This window comes from Falco rusticolus, chromosome 12 (assembly GCF_015220075.1).
Source record: "Falco rusticolus isolate bFalRus1 chromosome 12, bFalRus1.pri, whole genome shotgun sequence".
NCBI classification, from domain to species: Eukaryota; Metazoa; Chordata; class Aves; order Falconiformes; family Falconidae; genus Falco; species Falco rusticolus.
In genome coordinates, this window is record NC_051198.1 from 33,505,646 (window position 1) to 33,524,441 (window position 18,796).

The 18,796-nt window shown below is 57.3% G+C and overlaps 1 protein-coding gene across 1 annotated transcript; it reads left to right on the top strand.

Annotated features, from left to right (window-relative positions):
* Nucleotides 1-34: 34 nt before the first annotated feature.
* Nucleotides 35-18,508, top strand: PYGB (glycogen phosphorylase B). The gene is made up of 20 exons (XM_037405964.1): nt 35-334; nt 2,660-2,761; nt 4,648-4,726; nt 5,561-5,664; nt 7,098-7,229; nt 9,947-10,058; nt 11,100-11,182; nt 12,125-12,268; nt 12,618-12,710; nt 12,817-12,963; nt 13,071-13,234; nt 13,587-13,701; nt 14,413-14,514; nt 14,645-14,792; nt 15,318-15,376; nt 15,724-15,865; nt 16,213-16,420; nt 16,850-16,984; nt 17,113-17,179; nt 17,453-18,508. Exons 1-20 carry the CDS (start codon nt 92-94, stop codon nt 17,603-17,605), a joined length of 2,532 nt encoding a protein of 843 aa, XP_037261861.1. The 5' UTR covers nt 35-91; the 3' UTR covers nt 17,606-18,508.
* The last annotated feature ends 288 nt before the right edge of the window (nt 18,509-18,796 follow it).

Below are 18,796 nucleotides of genomic sequence, written 5' to 3' on the forward strand. Positions count from 1 at the left end.
GCCGAGCGGGGCCCCGCCTCACGGCGGGCTCAGGCGCAGGCGCGGCGGCGGCTCCGGCTGCGGCAGCGGGAGCGGCGGGGGCAGCGCCGGGATGGCGGCGCCGCTGAGCGACGGGGAGCGGCGGAAGCAGATCAGCGTGCGGGGCATCGCGGGGCTGGGGGACGTGGCCGAGGTGCGCAAGAGCTTCAACCGCCACCTGCACTTCACCCTCGTCAAGGACCGCAACGTCGCCACCCCCCGCGACTACTACTTCGCGCTGGCCCACACCGTGCGCGACCACCTGGTGGGGCGCTGGATCCGCACCCAGCAGCACTACTACGAGCGGGACCCCAAGGTGAGCCCCCCCGGCCCGCCGCGGCGGGGAGACGGGGACCGGGACGGGGCGGCTGCGCCCTCCCTGCCATCTGCCCCGGCAGGCGCCGCCGCGGCCCGGGGCCATTCCCACGAACGGGGCCCCCTTGCCGTGGCTTCTTCCCCGTGGGTACCGCCACAGTCGTGCGTGTCCCCGCCCGCGCACCCTGTGTCCCCGTGGGCACCGCCACAGCCTTGGCCCTTGCACGGACCCTGTGTCCCCATGGGCACCACCACAGCTGCGGCCCTGTGCCACGGCCTTGATGCACCCCACCATGGCTTCTTCCCCATGGGCCGTGTTCCTTGCACACACCCAGTGTCCCCACGGGCACTGCCGTGGCCACGTACCCAGTGTGTACCTTGCCGTAGGCCGTGGCTCTCCTGCACCTCACCATGGTTGTGTCCCTGCAGGCCTGCCCTAGATGTGTCCCTCACGCATGTCTCGCCACAGCTGTGTCCCCATGGGCGTGGCATCCCTCGTGGAGGGCTGCATCCCCACAGGCTTCTTTGCAGCCCTGTCCCGATGAGCTGTGCTGCAGTCGCATCCCCCCTTGGGCATCTCCACAGCTGTGACACCCTGTGCCTTGTCACAGCCATGTCCCCTGTGAGCCCCCTGTAAGCGTGTCATCGTGCAGGCCTCGATGCTGCTGGCTACTCTTGCATGCTTCACCACAGGCGTGTCCCGCACCTGCACCACCGCGGTGGTGTCCCCTGTGGGCATCATCACCTCCATGTCTCGGCACATGCCTCAGCACAGCTGTGTCCTGGCTGAGCTCCTGCAGAGCGTGGCCACAGGCAGCCCAGGTTCCAGGCTGGAGAGGAGCTTCCTGCCTTGGGCAAACCAGACAAGCTGTCCCAGGTCACCGCACCCCAGGGAGCTGGTGATTCCCAGGGGACTTGGCCGGCTCCCTCCTCTCCTCCACGCTTGTCAAGTCAGGGTGGCGATGTAGGAGGTGTTAGGGGCTGCAGGACATTATTCAGAAGCCTTAAGCCTTTTGAATCATGACCTGATCCAGCACTAAACCGGAGAGCCCCAGGGGGCAGGTGTGTGCTAGAAAAGGCACATACCTTCCCGACGTGCAGGCAGCTGCCTCCCCACATCAGCTTTTTTCTCGGGGTTATGAATATTGCCTTGACACAAGAATCAAACTGCGCTGTCAGACCGGTATGGCTGTACAGGCACTGGGGGTGATGCTGGTGTGTGGAGCTCTCCCTTTTATCCTTACTCGCACAAATGAGCTCTGATCCATGTTGCTGCACTAACGGAAGAGATTGTACAGATCCCATAAAGGTTAAGAGGAGCTTGGGGAGGGCTTGCTTACTGTCCGCTGTGCTTACAGACTTTCCCAAGAAACATGTCCCTGCAGGAGACTGAAAGGAGCAGAGTATTTATGCAACTGTGCGATGTTTTCAGTCCTTCCGATGAGCCCCAAGGAACAGATGGACCCTTTCAGAGTCCCAGCAGAGGTGGCAGAGTGCGTGATCCCACTGCTTAGTGGGGAAAGGTCCCAGCTACAAAGGAAAGAGATTCAAAGAGAAGCACGATTTGAAGTCAGGCTACCTCTCTGTTAAAAATCCCTGTTTATTTATAAAAATATCTATACTGATAAATCTGAGTTAGGGAAGAAGTTTGCACATCCTGCTTCTGGTCCTGCAGGCAGGCTGTTGTTAGCCTTCGCGGCGCAGGCACAGCTCCTCTGAAACTTGGAAAGTCGCCGCAGAGGAGCCTGTGCTGCACGTCATGCCAGGAACCCTGCTGCCCATGGGACAGTTTATTTGTTCAACATGTGTGTGAAACTCGGCGTGGGGGGAACAGGAGGACCCATGTGATGGGAGCGCTGGAAGATTGCTAGGAAGGGGGCTGGCCCCGGGCCTGGCCGGCGTGCAGGGCCGGGGGGCTCGCTCCGGCTTCCGGCAGGCTGTGGGTCAGCTTCAGCTCAGCATGGGAAAACTTCACAAGCCCAGTGTAAGCATCGCCTCAGCTGAGCTTGACGGTGTGTAAAGATACCATGCAGCATCCTAGATAATTCTTGCCCTAAGTTAATTAGGGAAACACTTAACAGGCAACAAGATTTTTCTATAGAAGGCTGTTGGCAGGGAGACACGTTGGTGGAGGGTTGGCTAGCATCCCACACCAGAGCCTTCTGACAAACAAACTGGTGCGTGGTGTCCAGGGGCAGGCGCCAAGAGCCAGTTTCGGGAAGGCGTTCCTACTCTGGGAAACACTCAGGTCTGCTCTTAATTTTAAGCAGTTTTGGTGAAAGTGAAGTGCTATGCTGTGTGTAAGTGTCTTGCTTTGCCTTCCCAGCGCATTTACTACCTGTCCCTGGAGTTCTACATGGGCCGCACTCTGCAGAACACAATGGTGAACCTGGGCCTGCAGAACGCTTGCGATGAAGCCATTTACCAGGTGAAGTCTTGGGGATACCGGGGTTCCCCTGAGGGACTGGCCATATTTTCCTATGTGGAGGGCTGGGTATCTTCGCTGCTCAGGGCTTCCTTCTAAGGATGTGTTATTTTGACTAAAGGAGGCGAGGCTTGGCTCTCTGTTAGTGTTTTGCATCCCCTAGAGATGGCCATGGGAGGACCTTGGGGTTCCTTGAGAGCTGGAGTATGGTTTTCTCAAACCACCGTTTTCCTGTGTTGGCTGGGAAAATCCAGAAGAGTATTTAGAAAGCAACACCCAGTATCCCAAAAGACTTAGGGAGTCCCAGGCTGCAGAGAACTTTCCATTACTAGGAGAGATGATGGCTTATCACGGGAGATGTAGTCTGATGGGGGAGGCTGGGCCGGAAGGGGAAACTGGAGCACCAAAGCACCAAATTACAGCTCATACACACAGGTACAGAAGGCACTGCAGTGGCGCTGCCAGATAAACGTGAATCGCTGGGAAGGAAGAAATCGTTTGCTTGAATTAAAATGTCATCAGATGAGTTCAAACTGGAAAAAAACCCGCTGAGTACAACCAAAGCAATCATAAATGGGAGGCTGTGGTTACTTAGGCTTGCAGCCACCTCTGCAGCAGGACAGTGACCCTTTTTGACTGAGTTTTTGGGCTTTCTCACCCAAAATCTTGATTTCCCCCTCCCCTCTTCCCCCCTGCTCCACCGGATTGATCCGTGTTACACTGTCTAGCAGAAGCTGGGCTCTGTCACTGTCCCTCAGTGCTGTGATTGCTGATGAAATGTCCTGGTGAGCACTTTCCCTGCCGGGAGATGGGAAGGGATTTCCAGGGAGGGACCTGACACATTTCCTCTCTGAGCTGTCGCACCTTGGACGGCAGGCTGGTTTTTTTCTGGGAGGATCCTCAAGTCCCTTTGCAAGGCATTTTCCACCTGCTGATTTGGCCAACACACAAGTGGAGACTTCCCTCGCTGTAGCGTGCGACGTGGGGCTTGTCACGGCCAGTGGCTGGCTAGGATCAAGGGGTCTCATGTCCACCATGACTCTGAGAATTCCCCTCAGGTTTTGTGACCCCATCAAGCCATGCATGAGGCTTTCTGGGCTTGTGGTTGCAGACCACTGAAGCACTGGGAGAGAGTTGGGGAGCACCCATGGTGTTGGCCTGACTCCCTGCTGTCCCCCCTGGCACTGAGGTGGGAAGGTGAGATACCGCTGCCTGCCTAAGAGGCAGCATCTCTTGGCTCTTTGAGAATCCTTGCTGCTGGCATGCTTAGCCGCCTTCTGGCAGCGGCAGCCCCCAGGCTGGAGAACAAATGGCCTGAGAGCTGCAGTTGAGGCGATAAACACATCCAGCCGTGGGCTCCGGCCAAGGGTCTGGGCGGCAGGCTGGGCATGATGCAGGAAGGCACGAAGCAGCATGGCGAGCGCTGCCGTAACCAGCTGCCAGCGTGGTTGTGCCTCTCCTCAAGGACGGGGCAGGTGCAAGCAGAGGGGCAGCGTGCGTACCTGGGAGGACACAGGGGTCCCTTGTGTGCTGACCCGGCTGTTCGCCATCCCAGCTCCGACAGCGAGTTCAGTGGAAGGGCCTCCTGGCATGAGGGGCTGCCAGGAAGCAAGTGTTTTGTTTGAGGTCTCTAAGGAAACGTAATTCATGGGAAGGCGATGTTTGATGGTGGTTCTAAATTGTTTTCCAATTAAGTGGGCTGCCTGGGGACCAGAGGCTGGTGAGATGCTTTGTGTGGAGGGGAGGGTGGGAGGATGCAGAGACCCCCATGGGTTTAATTTCCTGCAGTGTGGGTTGTTTTGGGATCTGTGTTTGCCCTCCTTGGAGAGGAGTGGTGACCATGGGCTTTGGCTGGTGACGTGTTCTGCTGTGGCTCTTTTCCCCGATAGTTGGGTTTGGACTTGGAGGAGCTGGAAGAAATTGAAGAAGATGCTGGGCTGGGAAACGGAGGCCTGGGCCGCCTGGCAGGTAATATGGGGAGAGGGGAGCCCCCTCCTCACGCAGAGCACAGGGGGATCAAGGGTGGCGTGGCTGGAGGCTGTTCTGCCTGCAGGGCAGCATGCATATCTCAGCCCTCAGCGCCCCACAGCCCTTCAGCAGCGTGGTGCCCTCCTGCCTGCTCCTGGCTGGCCAGAAACGAGCACACACACACCCCCCAGTGCGAGCAGGAGATGCAGTCTGCAGCACAGCAGGTGGGGCTGCGGCTGGAAGAGGCTGTCTGGAGCCTTTCTCCTCACCTCCCTGTGAAATCTCTTAACTTTTCAGGGCACCCAAGCAGCTCTCACATAGGCAGATTGTTGGCTGCTATTTTAGTCTTCCTGTCCCACAGGACTGCTGGAGGTGAGATCTCCCCAGGGCAGAGGAAATGCTGTGGCTGATGTTTACCAGAGCTGCCCTGGGCTGAGGGCTGGAAGGGTTTGCTTTGCCAGCAATAATAGCAAAGTAGCTGGTGGGAGCTGTGAATCGGGGTCAGAAGCCCAGCTTTACCAGGCAGGCAGGTGTCGGGCCAGGCGTGGGCACCTCAGGCAAGCTTAGAAGAGCTCTCGCTGTGATGAGGCTGGATTTTGGTTTCTGGTGATCTGTCCTTGTCACCAACTTTGGGGTGTTTGTGATGGCCAGGCGGGACATGCGTGGGGTCCTGCTGCAGGCTGGCCCTTCTGCATGCGGATTTCCTCTGAGTGATAGATGTTCCCAGCAGCACTGGTTCTGGCAGCTCCTTGCCCCCATGCACGGAGTGCCCTAGCTGGTGCAGCGGGCCAGGGGTGAGCTTTTTTGTCATGTGACCATGCTCTGCTTTTCCAGCTTGCTTCCTGGACTCCATGGCCACGCTGGGGCTGGCGGCGTATGGTTACGGCATCCGCTACGAGTTCGGTATCTTCAATCAGAAGATTGTTGATGGCTGGCAGGTACGTTGGCAAACTCAAGTCACCCTTTCTTTTTCTGTCTCATGCTGCAGTGGCCACCCCTGCCTGTGGGCAAAGCCTGGCCATGCAGGCAGTGCTGCGGTGCCTTGAGCTGTTTGTAAGTCGGGCGTTGGAGCCCACCCCCTGGTGCCAGTTGGGCTGTCCCCTCCCGCCAATGGTGCTGAGCCTGGGGGGCGTGTGAGCAAAGGGAGGCGATGAGGGCAGTGGGGGGTGTGCTGCAGATGTCACCCAGGGACATGCAGGCTCAGCCACGCCAGTCACCAGCGTGGCAAGGTGGTGTTGGAGTAGGGGTGGGCTGGGACTGGGCCAGAGCTCTCCCTGCCCAGGGCTCCACGGCACAGCTGTCACAGTCTGAGGGCCCATCCAGCCTGGCAGTGAGGGGGCACAGTCAGACAAAGGATGGAGATGTGGCTGAACACCTCATGAAGGGCCCTGGTGGAGGATGAACTTCAACATGATGGAACATGGGCATGTGCCTGGGGTGTCGTTTCTCCTACAGGTTCCTTGGGAGATGGGCAGTGGGGGCTTAAACGGGGACTGTCCTGTAGCATTAATGGTCGTAATATTTTGCAAGTGAAAATAGACTAAAAAACTGCCCCAGCTGGCTGTTTTCTCTAGTATATGTCTGGAAAGGGTTTCCATTAGGATACTTGCCTTGCTTCTGAGCATAAAGGACCTTTTTTCCTCTTAAAATAGCTCTCCATAAGTCAAGGAGAGCGAGAGGTTTGAGGGTTGGTTTTTTTCTCCTTCCCCACCAAGAAGCTGTAATTCTGGGGCCCTATAAATGGTGAAAACAGAAAAAAACCCATCCCCTGCAACTGACTTAATGTTACTTAAAAAAGAACAGGGGTGGTGGCAATGCTGGGCTGTGGCTCAGACCAGCCCCCCACCTGGCAGAAATGCTTGTGCGCACAGAGCATCTCCCCAGGTTGCCTCAGCCCCTCTGGCTTCTGCTGCCCACCCGCCCTGGCTGGCTCTGCCCAGTCCATCCGCTCCCACGGGTGCTGCTACAAGAAATCCCTTCTGGCAGAGGGCAGGAGCAGGTAACGAGACCTGGGTTACAGGGGATGGTTTGTGGCCAGGAACAGCAACAATGGGCTTCTAGGGAACCAAATCCTGTGTATCCCACTGTCGCGGTGGGACTGGGTGTGAAGGCCCCAAGACTGAGTCTTGTGCAGGCTGGATGGATTAAACCCGTACAGCTCTGTGAAGCCCACAGAGGCTGAGCTGTTTATACCAGCTGGGATGTAGTCGTCCATGTCTCAAAAAGCCCGGCTGTCCTCTAGAGGCCTCTGCATATCCATTTTTAAAGCCAGCTTACTAAAGCTTTGCTTTTCAACCGGCCTGCCTCCGGAGAGCCTGGCTCAGCCTCACCTGGATGCAAGCCAGCGCCTGAACCCCGTTTGTTCCTGCAGGTGGAGGAGGCCGATGACTGGCTGCGCTATGGCAATCCCTGGGAGAAAGCTCGCCCCGAGTACATGCTCCCCGTGCACTTCTACGGCCGTGTGGATCACACCCCCGACGGTGTGAAGTGGGTCGACACCCAGGTACCAGCGTCCCCCTGGGTGCTGGGCAGGGGGAGGGTGGGCCAGGGCAGCGCGGAGCGGGCGAGTCCATCCCCGGAGTGCCCGAGGTGGTCAGGCTTGGCTTCTCTCCCAGTCAGGCAACACCTCTCTGCTGCCTTTGCCATTACAAAAGTGACTCTGCTGGCCAGGGCTGCAGCAGGACGGGAGGAAAAAGAGGGATGGTGCTCAGCTGGAGCTGTAACCACCTTGGCTGGGGCCTCCTTCTCTACTGGTCTCAAGTGTGAAGCCCCACAGTCATCCGTGGATTTATGTCGGAGAACTGCATTCCTGGCAGCCATGCTGGGCTCCGTCCACGTTGCTGCTCGCTCAAACCCAAAGAGTTTCCAGGTGGTGCTGGCGCTGCTGCCGTGGGGGTGGCCATGGAGCAATCCTGTGGGTGTTTAACTCCTATGATCAGAGCAAGTTCCTCTTTCCCAGAGCAGCCTGGCAGGGAGGGTGCTGTCAGGGGAGGCTGGAGGCATGCTGCCTGGAGGCCTCGTTTTGTGGCATCGTGGAGAGCAAACGCCTCTTCAGCCTCCCGCAGCTGGGGAGGTGACGCTGTGCTTCGGGAGCACGTGCCTGCTCAGGGCACAGGCTGCTGTGCTGCGAATGCATTCCAGTCTTACAGCTGAGGAAGGCAAGCTTTAAAGAGGTGCAGATTTATTAAGAGGATTGAAGACACTTCAGCCTTTCCTGCCTAAGCACCGCCCAGGATGGAGGAAGGAAGTTTGATGAATTTCTCTGGGATTCAGGGGCATGACCTAGCCTTGTTCCCATGACGTTCAGGGGTCTCTCAGCCTGGTGAGCCAGCTCTGGCCATCCGAGGAGCACACAGTCATAAAGCCAAGCTGTTCTCTTCAGCGCCAAGAGCTGAAGCTCAGTTGCAGAGTTGCCTGGGCCCACTCAGAGGAGAAGTAAACCAGGTCCTTTTCCAGGGACCTTGGTTGTCAAAGGCTGTGCATTGACCTAGGCCATTCAGAGGACACACACAGCCCCAAGGTTCAACCACAACCCTGTGAACAGCCCAGGGGTCCTCAAGTTTTTTAAACAGGGGGCTGGCGCGCGGATGAAGTGGCAGGAGGTCATCTGTGGCTGCTTGGTTTCCCCCCTCAACCCCCAGTGGGGGGGGCGTGGGGGTTCTGTAAATACCGGGGGCCAGATTGAGGACCCTGAGGGGCCGCACCTGGCCTGTGGGCCGTAGTTTGAGGACCCCTGGCCTAGAGGCACTGTGCCAGAGCTCTCTAGAGAAGCAGACATCCACCTGGGGACCGAGTGCCGTTGCCTTCAGTGTGCTCCTCTTCTGACCCCAGCAGTAGACCAGGGTTCCAGGGATCTCAAGCAGCGCAGTGGAAACACTGCTTCCTACAAGGAGGTGAATTTTCAGCTAGTGCTGTTAAGGGAACGAGTTGGAAAGCCTCAAAAAAGCCAAAGACGCAGTCTCCAAATATAGCATCGCTCCGTCCATGTGATGTGTGCCCCAGTCCCGTGGCTCAGGCCAGGCAGCTTTCTGCCTGCTTCCATCTTCGGTGCTGGTAATAGCAGCTTTGAGAGCCTGAGCTCTTGCTGATTCTCCCCAGAAGGGAGGTGTTGCTGATGCCAGCACAAAGCGGCTGTTCAGGGCCAACACACTCATCTGCCAGGATTTTCCTGCCCTGTGAGTACAGCTCCTTCAGTTCTCTGCTGCATCTTGCATCTTTGCCTGGGGACAGCCTCTGGCTGCTGGGCTGTTGTGCCAGTACAAGCTGACTTGTTTGGGAGAATGCTGGCTCCTTTTGCCAGTGCCAGAGAGGTGGCCCAGGCTGTGTGCTGCAGGATCAGGGCCTCGCTCTAAGCTGCAAGCACCATTCAGCTCTGCTGGCATAAGCCCTCAAGCTCTTCATTCCAGGCTGAGGTTGGGGTGCCTTGCCTTGCTGCTCAGCAGGTCTGGAGGCGTGCAGGTATTGGCACAGCAGTGAGCTGGAACACACAAGCTTGGAAGCAGACCCATGCCTTGCCTGGCTAGTGTAATCTGAGCTGGGAGCCCCAGTGTTACACCTTGTAGCCATGTGTGCAGCACTCTCATGCTTAAGCATCTTCTGTAGGCTGCACTGGTAGCTTCACGCCCTTGTTGAGTTTGAGGGCTGGAGATCTCGGTGGATTTACCTGGGCAGGTTCAACAAACCTTGAACGTGGGGTGAATTGCTCTGGGAATGGTGCTGCGGTGGTAGGGTTTGGTCCTGGCAGGCTGCAGAAGGCTCGCGGGCAGGCTGCAGGCTGTGGAGTTTATCCCAGATGGAAACACAAAGGTCCCTGCTGCCCTGGCCCTGCCCCGGCACAGAGGGAATCGCAGCGGCCAGCTGCAGGTGCTTGCAGTGCTCTGATGGATAACTGATGGGTATACCTGTCGGTATAGGAAGGTCAGCAGGTTGCTTGCAACTCTGTTTTACAGTTCATCGATGAGCTTGTAACTCCAGTTTGTCAGTAAAGCTCCCAACAGCTCTGCTTCTCCTATTAATGCTTTGCCAGTGGGTGCTGGAAGTGCCCATGGTAGCAGGGAAGTCTGTGAAGCTCAGCAGGTGTGTTTTAGTGAGGTGAGAGTCTTACCACAGCCAGGAGTTGCCTGTGCCCTCTGGATTCTTCCTGCAGAGGTTTTAGCCACTTTCCCACCTTCTCTGAGTCCACCGTGCTGCTAATCAGAGGGGGATACTGTCCTTTCACAGGTTGTCCTTGCTATGCCTTACGACACACCAGTGCCGGGATACAAGAACAACACTGTAAACACCATGAGGCTGTGGTCTGCAAAAGCCCCCAATGACTTCAACCTCCAAGAGTGTAAGTGCCATCCCTCCGCTGCCTTCCCCGGCCCAGCTGGGACGCAGTTTTTCCTGTGAGCACAGCACCTGGCACAGTGCTTCCCTCCTGGCCTGCTTTATCTGTATCTCCTGGCTGCCTCCAAAACACAGTGCTGTGTGTGCATTCATGGATCATGCTGTCTCCAACCCCTTCTAGAGCCCTTATGCGCCAGAGCACCCATCCCCATCACACTTACCATGCTCTTAAAACCTGCCCGATGCCTTCCCCAGGCAGTAAGCCACCTGCCACTGCATTCCCCACATCACCAAATGAGCCACAAACCCACGCTTGCCATGGAGGGTCATTTCTGTGCAGCATCATCTCAGTGCTGAAGGAAAAGGGCAGCAAAGCCCACCTCACTGTTGGTTTCCTTTGGATCTATGTGTGACCTCTCTAGTGCATTTTTCAGGCTCTAATTGTAGTGCTGAAGAGCAGATGCAGGGCAACTCACATACCAAATGTCAGTGCTGGCCTGTTACAGAAGGGGAAGATTTTAGAGCAGACTAATTTGATTTATCCTTCCATACTGGCAAGCACAGAGAGGTGTGTGTCCAAGCAGCCCTGCCAGGAAAGCTTGTGTGGCACAAGAGGTGATGGCTCTTGAGTCCTCATAATGTCTCTTGATTGTGACTGTGAGCTGCCTTTTGTACCCTTTAGGAGTTGAGCATGATTGCTGTCTGTGCTTCTTTGCCCAGCCCCATTTCTCCTTAGTCCTTAAGCAAGATGGCTGGTCACTTGCTTCCTTTCAGTTTTGCCTTCTCTGGCTGCTATCTGTCTTCAGTTTCTGTCCATCCTTCCTAATATATGTGTCTTGAGAACCTGCATGGAGATGTGCCTTTCTTTTAGCCCATCTCCCATCTCTCTGGAGCCTTTCACACGTACGTTCCTGCTTATTAACACCAGCCTGAATGTCCCTGTTACCTGTCTCTCTACAAGAGAAGAGGGAAAAGCACAGTGTGGGGGACCTGCCTGAACCTCTACAGCTGCTGCAGTGCTCTGTGTGTTTCTTGCTTGCTGCAGTCAACGTGGGTGACTACATCGAGGCAGTGCTGGACAGAAACCTGGCAGAAAACATATCCAGAGTCCTGTACCCAAATGACAACGTGAGTGACTCTCTTGCCCCTCTTCCCTGCTGCTCGGGACCATCCTCCCTGTAGTTGCATCACCTTGTTTGCAAACCCTGGAACCAGGTCATGGCCACCTGATGTTTATTGTTCTGGTTTGAGGGTTTTTAATACAGTAGGTTGCCCTTGTAATTCTCAGTGAACATACAGCTCTGCTGGCTCCAGGGGGGCTCTGCTGACTGATGGCAGCTGAGTTTGGCCCATATTGTACAGTTGCTCTGTTCCCTGCTGCAAGGAGGGGATGATGTATTAATGCCTTCAAATTCAAGGCAGTTGCTAATTTACGTGGCTCACCCTTTGCAAAAGTAAGTTGTCATTTCAGAGGTGGCCATGAGGAGGGACTCGTTTCCATCCCCAGTTCAAGAGATTTCTCACTGCAGGGACTGACCCAGACCATGCACTGACTGGGCACTAGATCCAAAAGGGAAGAGCCCTCACTATCTACTCATGGATTAGCATCTGCACTGGAAAAGCTCGTCTCCCGCACTTTACCCCCACCCCTGTCATTCCTGTTGGTGTTTTAAAGCAGACCAGCATGAAGTGTAGTGCGCATGGGAGACAGCTGGTTTGTCCAGAGACACTCCTGTTGCAGGGAGTCCAAGATCCTTGGTCCAGAAACCCTGCGAAGGCTCTTGCGGTGAGGGACAGAGCAGCACTTGCTCTGTGGGAGTAGTGTGGATGCGGCAGGCTCTGTTTCTCTTTGGAGGCAGCTGTGTGGGATGCTGAGCCCCTTGGCAGTCCCTACAGCAGCTGCCCCATTAGAGGCAGCATGAGAAACATCTGCGTCTGCCCTGATGAGGTGCTGAACCTGTGAGGCCCATTTGGAAGCCTGTCAGAGGGGACAGGAGCATCTCCAGGGGGCTGGCTGCCCGCTGAGGGTGGCAGCTGCAGCACTGATGGCTGTGGTCCCCGCGCTTGCAGTTCTTTGAAGGCAAGGAGCTGCGGCTGAAACAGGAGTACTTTGTGGTGGCTGCTACCCTCCAAGACATCATCCGCCGCTTTAAGTCCTCCAAATTTGGCTGCAGAGACCCTGTGAGAACATGCTTTGAAACCTTCCCAGACAAGGTGAGTTTGTGGGCAGAGAGGGGTGGGGCGGGCGGGGGCAGTTCAGCCAGACCTGCCTGTCGTGAAGGGAGCAGGGTGCTCAGGACCAAGTGGGGGCACATATGCAAAGACCTTGGCAATTTGGGTTGGAAAGCAGGTGATCTCCAGGCCTGTTTTCCCACGGAAAATTTTGCAGTTTGGAGAAAAACTTGTGAAGGTTGAATAGCTCTGTCCCTGGGAGCAGGCTCTCTACCTGGGGCGTTTGCCATGAGGAGAGGCTTGGGGCTGACCCTGACCCCAACCCCACCATGCAGGGCACTGTCACCATTCTGTCACTGCCAGATCTGAGCCCAGCATGTCTGTGTTGCAGGTGGCTATTCAGCTAAATGACACCCACCCTGCCCTGTCCATCCCAGAGCTCATGCGGATCCTCGTGGATGTGGAGAAAGTGGATTGGGACAAGGTGAGCGGAGCTGGAAGGTCTGTGCTGGCCCCTGCAGGGAAAAGGGCTGCTGTCCTGCCCTCGCACGGGTCTCCTTTCCCCTCCCGCTGACCCGTCTGTCACGTAGGCCTGGGAGATCACGAAACGCACCTGTGCCTACACCAACCACACGGTGCTGCCCGAAGCCCTGGAGCGCTGGCCGGTCTCCATGTTCGAGAAGCTGCTGCCCCGTCACCTCGAGATCATTTACGCCCTGAACCAGATGCATCTGGATGTAAGGGACTAGGCTGCTTGCAGGCTGCGGGCGCTCTGGTGCGCTTGGGGTGGGAATGCTCCGAGGCCCTGTGGATGGGGGACTGACGCCCCCCTGCCTGCCTGCAGCGGGTGGCAGCTCTCTACCCAGGGGACATTGACCGTCTCCGGAGGATGTCAGTGATCGAGGAAGGAGACTGCAAACGTATCAATATGGCGCACCTCTGTGTGATTGGCTCTCATGCAGTCAACGGTGTGGCCCGCATCCACTCGGACATTGTGAAGAACTCGGTGTGAGTTGGGGGACACCCAGGGCACACGCACTCTCTGCTCACAGGGCTGTGCCCGCAAACCGGGGGGGCTAGCTGGGGGGATCGGGTGCCAGGGTCTGCCTGGGGTGCCCTGCTGGGCACGGCAGGCTGGGGACACTATCTCCTTCACATGCACACAAGGTCCAGCCACTCTCCTTTGGAGCTGGTGAAACCCTGGGCATTGCAGCCGAGGTGGGGGCGGGAGGCGGCACAGAGCGTTCACGCTTGTCATGGAGAGACGTGCAGAGGCTGCCCTGGGTCAGGAGCACATATGGTGGGGCCCAGCTGCAGCTCTGCGTGGTGGCGGGTGGTTCAGAGCTCTCTGGGCTTCCAGGTTCAAAGATTTCTATGAGCTGGAGCCAGAGAAGTTTCAGAACAAGACCAATGGGATCACGCCGAGGCGCTGGCTCCTGCTGTGCAACCCAGGACTGGCTGACGTTATTGCTGAGGTGAGTGGCAAGCACCTGAACTGAGGGGCTGAGCGTGATCCGTTGGCTTCAGATCGCCGCTTCGTGTGGTCTGATCATAGCAGAGGCTGACGCTGGTGGGTGTGAGTGAGGGCGCCTGGGGAGGAGCACGCCTGGTGCACATGTAGACATGAGGTATCGGCAGGGCTTTAAAGTCAATGATGGACTAGCTGGCCAAAAAATTTGCGGAAGTTTGGGTTAGTTCCTTGCCCTCACGGTGGCTGCACATAACCTGTTGAGTAGTGCCATGGGGCGCGAGATGGGGTGTCTGGGGAAGCATTCGGCTTCACAGGCACAAAGGAGCTCCTTTGGAGTTCCAGCCCCAGCTCTGTCTCCTTTGGTTACCAAGCCCGTGCTTCACGCTGTGACACGCCATAACTGAGTAACGTCCTGCAGTTAAATGTATCCGTATCTCCAGCTGCCAGGAGGCCCTGGTACACGCACGCACAAACACACCCTGCCTCTAAAGCTCCGCGAAAGGCAGGGACTTGTTTGGGTTTTTGCAAGTGCCTTGTTTCCCCTGCACTGCTGGGCTCCCTGATGACACAGAAAAGTAAAGTTGCACAAGAAACTCTGCCCCTTTTCCTGGGCAGAGTGCCTCTTCCAGTTCGTGGTGGGACTGGGGCAGCACCATTGTGGACTTGGTGAGGTGTCTCACAGGTGGGACATCCCTCTCGTGGTTTGTTCTTTCAGAAAATTGGGGAAGGCTTTATCACGGATCTGAGCCAGCTGAAGAAGCTACTGGATTTCATCAATAATGAGACTTTTATCAGGGACGTGGCGAAAGTCAAACAGGTAATGTGCATTGGAGGTGGGGGAAGGTGGCTAAAGGCACCATGCTCCCAGGAACAGCCCAGCAGCAAACACTGACTTCTGACACCAGGCCTGGAAACCATGCCTGTTCCTCATCAGATTTTCTTGCCAGGAGAACAAGCTGAAGTTTGCCGCCTACTTGGAGGAGCAGTACAAGGTCAAGATCAACCCTTCATCCATGTTTGATGTTCAGGTCAAGCGAATCCATGAGTACAAGCGGCAGCTGCTGAACTGCCTGCATGCTATCACCCTCTACAACCGTAAGTCCTGCCTGGGCTCGTGGGTAGGGGGTGTCCCCTGGCCTCTCACTGCCAGGGTTCCCATCTAAAAGCATGCCGGCTGGTGGCCAGGGTCTCCCAAGCCTAGCTCTGCCCTCCTGGCACGAAGTGCCCCTCTCCTGGAGGGAAGACAGGGTCTGAAGGGTGGTACAGAGCTCACAGCCCACATCTCCAGCCCAGCAGGGGTCCAGAGTCCAGGCAACCCCCATGCCTCTACTGCAGGTGTTAGGGCTGACCTGGGGCAGGTTACAACCCCGCTCCCCAGTGCTCCCTTTGGGCCCCGAAGAGAGGCGAGTTGTGGGAGCTCTGCATCCTGCTGGCTTGAGTAGCTCCCCAAGGACTTTGCAGCTCATTTTCGCCCAGCACCGCTCCAGGTTGGGCTTCAGGGTCCTGCAAGTTTGCTGGATCCACGTGACATGGGCTGGGACGCCAGCCCACCTCTGGGGCATGCAGTGATCTCCGTCCAGTTTATCTCCACTTCTGTGCTGTTGTGCCCTGCTCTTCCAGGCATCAGAAGTGATTCATCCAAATCCTTTGTGCCCAGGACCATTATGATCGGAGGAAAGGTAATGTGTGTTCCAGGCGTGGTGCATGCATGGCTCAAGGTGGGCGTGGGGAAGGTGCTGAAGGTGCTGTCCCCTCTCTGTGGCTTTGCTGGGCCCACTGTAGGTTAGCCAGCATGTGTCTGCTGGCGGGCTCTTCAGGAAACACCTTGGTGGACTAATCGGACTGAACAAGGCCCCATCACTCTCTCCCTGTGGCCCAGGGCTTCTCCCATTAGGGTGTTTTTGCTGATCCATGTGAACGGCAGGGGTGAGGCCTGGATTCTCCCCATGGTGAGGATCCGCAGTGGCACCTCTCATGTTCTCCCTTCCTTAAAAGTCTTCACCATTTCTGGGCTGCTCTTCTTCAGGCAGCCCCTGGCTACCACATGGCCAAGATGATCATCAAACTCATCACGTCCATCGGTGAGGTCATCAACAACGATCCCTATGTGGGGGACAGGCTCAAGGTCATCTTCCTGGAGAACTACCGGGTATCCTTGGCTGAGAAGGGTACGTCTGGTCTTGTGTAAGCATGTCTCAGGAGCTGGGCATGTCCCAGCTGAGCCCAGAAACTGGCTGGCCTGAGAGGCTGTCGTGGCTGGTCACCTGGCCCTCCCTTCGGACGGGCCTGAGGGCTGCACGCAGGGCAGGAGGGCAGCTCCACGCAGGAGGGACAGCAGCTGCCTGGGGCTGCAAGGCTGAGCCTGGCTCTTGCCCCAGAGCCGCACTGCCTGGACGGAGGTTGAGGTCAGCAGAGCCACTAGCAGATGCTCAGGGTTGCTTTGCTGTGCTGGGCCCAGGTCCTGGGGAGCTGCAGTGTGCCAAGGCTTAACTCCTACTTCTCTTGCACCTGGCAGTGATCCCGGCAGCAGATCTCTCCCAGCAGATCTCCACAGCTGGCACAGAGGCTTCAGGTACAGGCAACATGAAGTTCATGGTGAACGGGGCCCTCACCATTGGTACCATGGATGGGGCCAATGTGGAGATGGCTGAGGAGGCAGGCGAAGAAAACCTCTTCATCTTTGGCATGCGAGTGGAGGATGTGGAAGCCCTGGATCGCCAAGGGTTGGTGCTGGGGAGGGCCTGATGCGTGCCAGGGCTTATCAGATGGGGATACAGGTCCCAGCTCTGAGCTCTGGGAGGGACACCCTGCTCCCTGGGCAGTGCTGGAGCACAACAAAGCAGGGGGCTGGAGGCAGCCTCCACCCTGAGCTGGACAGTGGATGGTCCATCAGGGATGCAGCCCAAGCAGCTTGCCCAGAGCACAGTGGCTGTGAATGGGACGTGAGCCAGGGCACAGAAGCATTTCATGCACCGTGCACAGTCTCAGAGCCACTAGCTGAGGGACATGGCCCCGGGAACAAGGCCCCTCACCCAGGAGCCATACGACATCCTTGCTTGCCCTCCCTGCCCCAGACATCTTGGGTCCTGCTCTCTGGGTGCTGGCCCCGGGAGCGAGCACCGATCCCTACAGCCTGTCTCTGCTGGACACAGGTATAACGCACGGGAGTACTACGAGCGCCTGCCAGAGCTGCGACAGGCTATCGACCAGATCAGCAGTGGGTTTTTCTCCCCTCGAGAACCTGGTTGCTTCAGGGACCTTGTGAACATGCTCCTGTACCACGACAGGTGAGTTCTGGCAAGTGTCCCCTTTTGGGGGGCTGCTCTCAGCTGGCCCAGGCCCCCTTTCCAGCTGGCCTGGTCCCCTGGGACCCTGCAGCAGGCAAAGCCCAGCCTTACTCTGCCTTGGGTTCCAGGTTTAAGGTGTTTGCAGACTACGAGGCGTACATGAAATGCCAAGGCCAAGTGGACCAGCTGTTCATGGTAAGTGCTGCCTGCTACCAGGGGGAGGATGGGGTCCTTGGTCGTGGCAGTGCAGTGGCAGGGCCGGGGGGCGCTGGGATGAGTGTGCTGCTGCAGAGTCCTTCTTACAGACACCACATGTGGCGGCATGGGGCAGGGCGAGCAGGTTTGGCTGCTTCAGCAGCCCCATGCCGTGGTGTTGAAGCCAGCCAAGTGTGTGCCCTTTGCAAGGCTGCGAGGCAGGGCAGAGCTGGGAGAGGGGCTGACTGCTGACACTGTCTCTCCTTTTCCCAGGACCCCCGGGAGTGGACTAAGAAAGTCATCAGGAACATTGCCTGCTCGGGCAAGTTCTCCAGTGACAGAACCATCACGGAGTACGCCCGGGAGATCTGGGGTGTGGAGCCATCAGCCACAAAAATCCCACCCCCCAACCTCCCCCGGGATTGATGCGAGCAGAGGGGGCCTCACCTGCACTTCCCCACCAGTCACACGGGCTCAGCTCTGCAGAAATAAGCCTTTCCCTTGGGGGCATGGGGGGGGTAGAAGGATGCTCTGAGGAGCCTTGACTGAGGAACAGAAGCTGGGGAAGAGGAGAAAGGACCCTGTGTTTGTACCTATGTATCCAGCCTGCATGTGCTGCATAGTGCTTTTAGTGAGATGACCACAGATCAGTCTTCCACAGCTGTGCTCCATGCTTAACAAGGGCTTTCCAAGTCAATCCTCCCCTCTCTCCCTGCATGCAGTCTGGCCTGGCCTCCTTCCCCCTGCCACACAGGCAGCTGAGCCAGCAGGGCCTGTCTCGCATCCTCCTCCAGCGGGTCTACCAGCCCCAGAGCTCGGGAGGGAAAGGGGAAGTCTGCCCCTCCGGTCACCCCCTTCCCTGCTAACACTTGGAGGGGGCAGGGCTGGCTCTTAAAGCAGCTGGCCCCAGTGCAGGCGCCCATCTCACACGCTGTGTGCCACAAGGAGAGGGCCTGGGATCAGCAACTTCCTTGCCACAGAGCTTGCCGTTGCCTCCTCCCACACCTCTCTGTTAAGTACAAGCCCAGTAACAAGCCACTCCAGCCTCTGTATCTGCACAGAGGTCCCGGCTGCCACCAGCTGGGTCCTGTGTCCCAAGAAGGCTCTGGGCTCTCCAGGCACAGCTGTACGCTGGGTGCTGCCCAGGGGCTGAATGTGTATCACAGCTCTTGCCCCCCTCCGCAGCTGGGTCATGCTGGTCCACCTGTCCCTCCCGGTGCTGGGGTCAGAATTTAACACCAGTAATGTCATGTAGCACACCAGTACTCCCCTGTGTGACACCAACTCATTAAAACAACCAGAACACCTGCTGGTTTGACTTTGGGCTGACTTGTGACTACTCTCTGCCTGTAGGTTCAGATTGCAACAAGTTCAGGCCATGAGAACTGAAGCCAAGCTGGCCATCTCCAGCTACGGCTTCATGGGATGTGGTCCCCTGCAGCTGGCATGGTGCTAGCACTGTCATGGGGGCAGCATGCCCATCGCAGAAACATCAGCCTTGCCAGTGCACAGGGTGTACAGGAGGGAGCTGCTACCAGAGGCTGCAGTGGGCTACTCGGGGCCAAAGCCATTTACCTGCACACCTGCCACGCTCACTGTGTGCACTGGGGTGGGCAT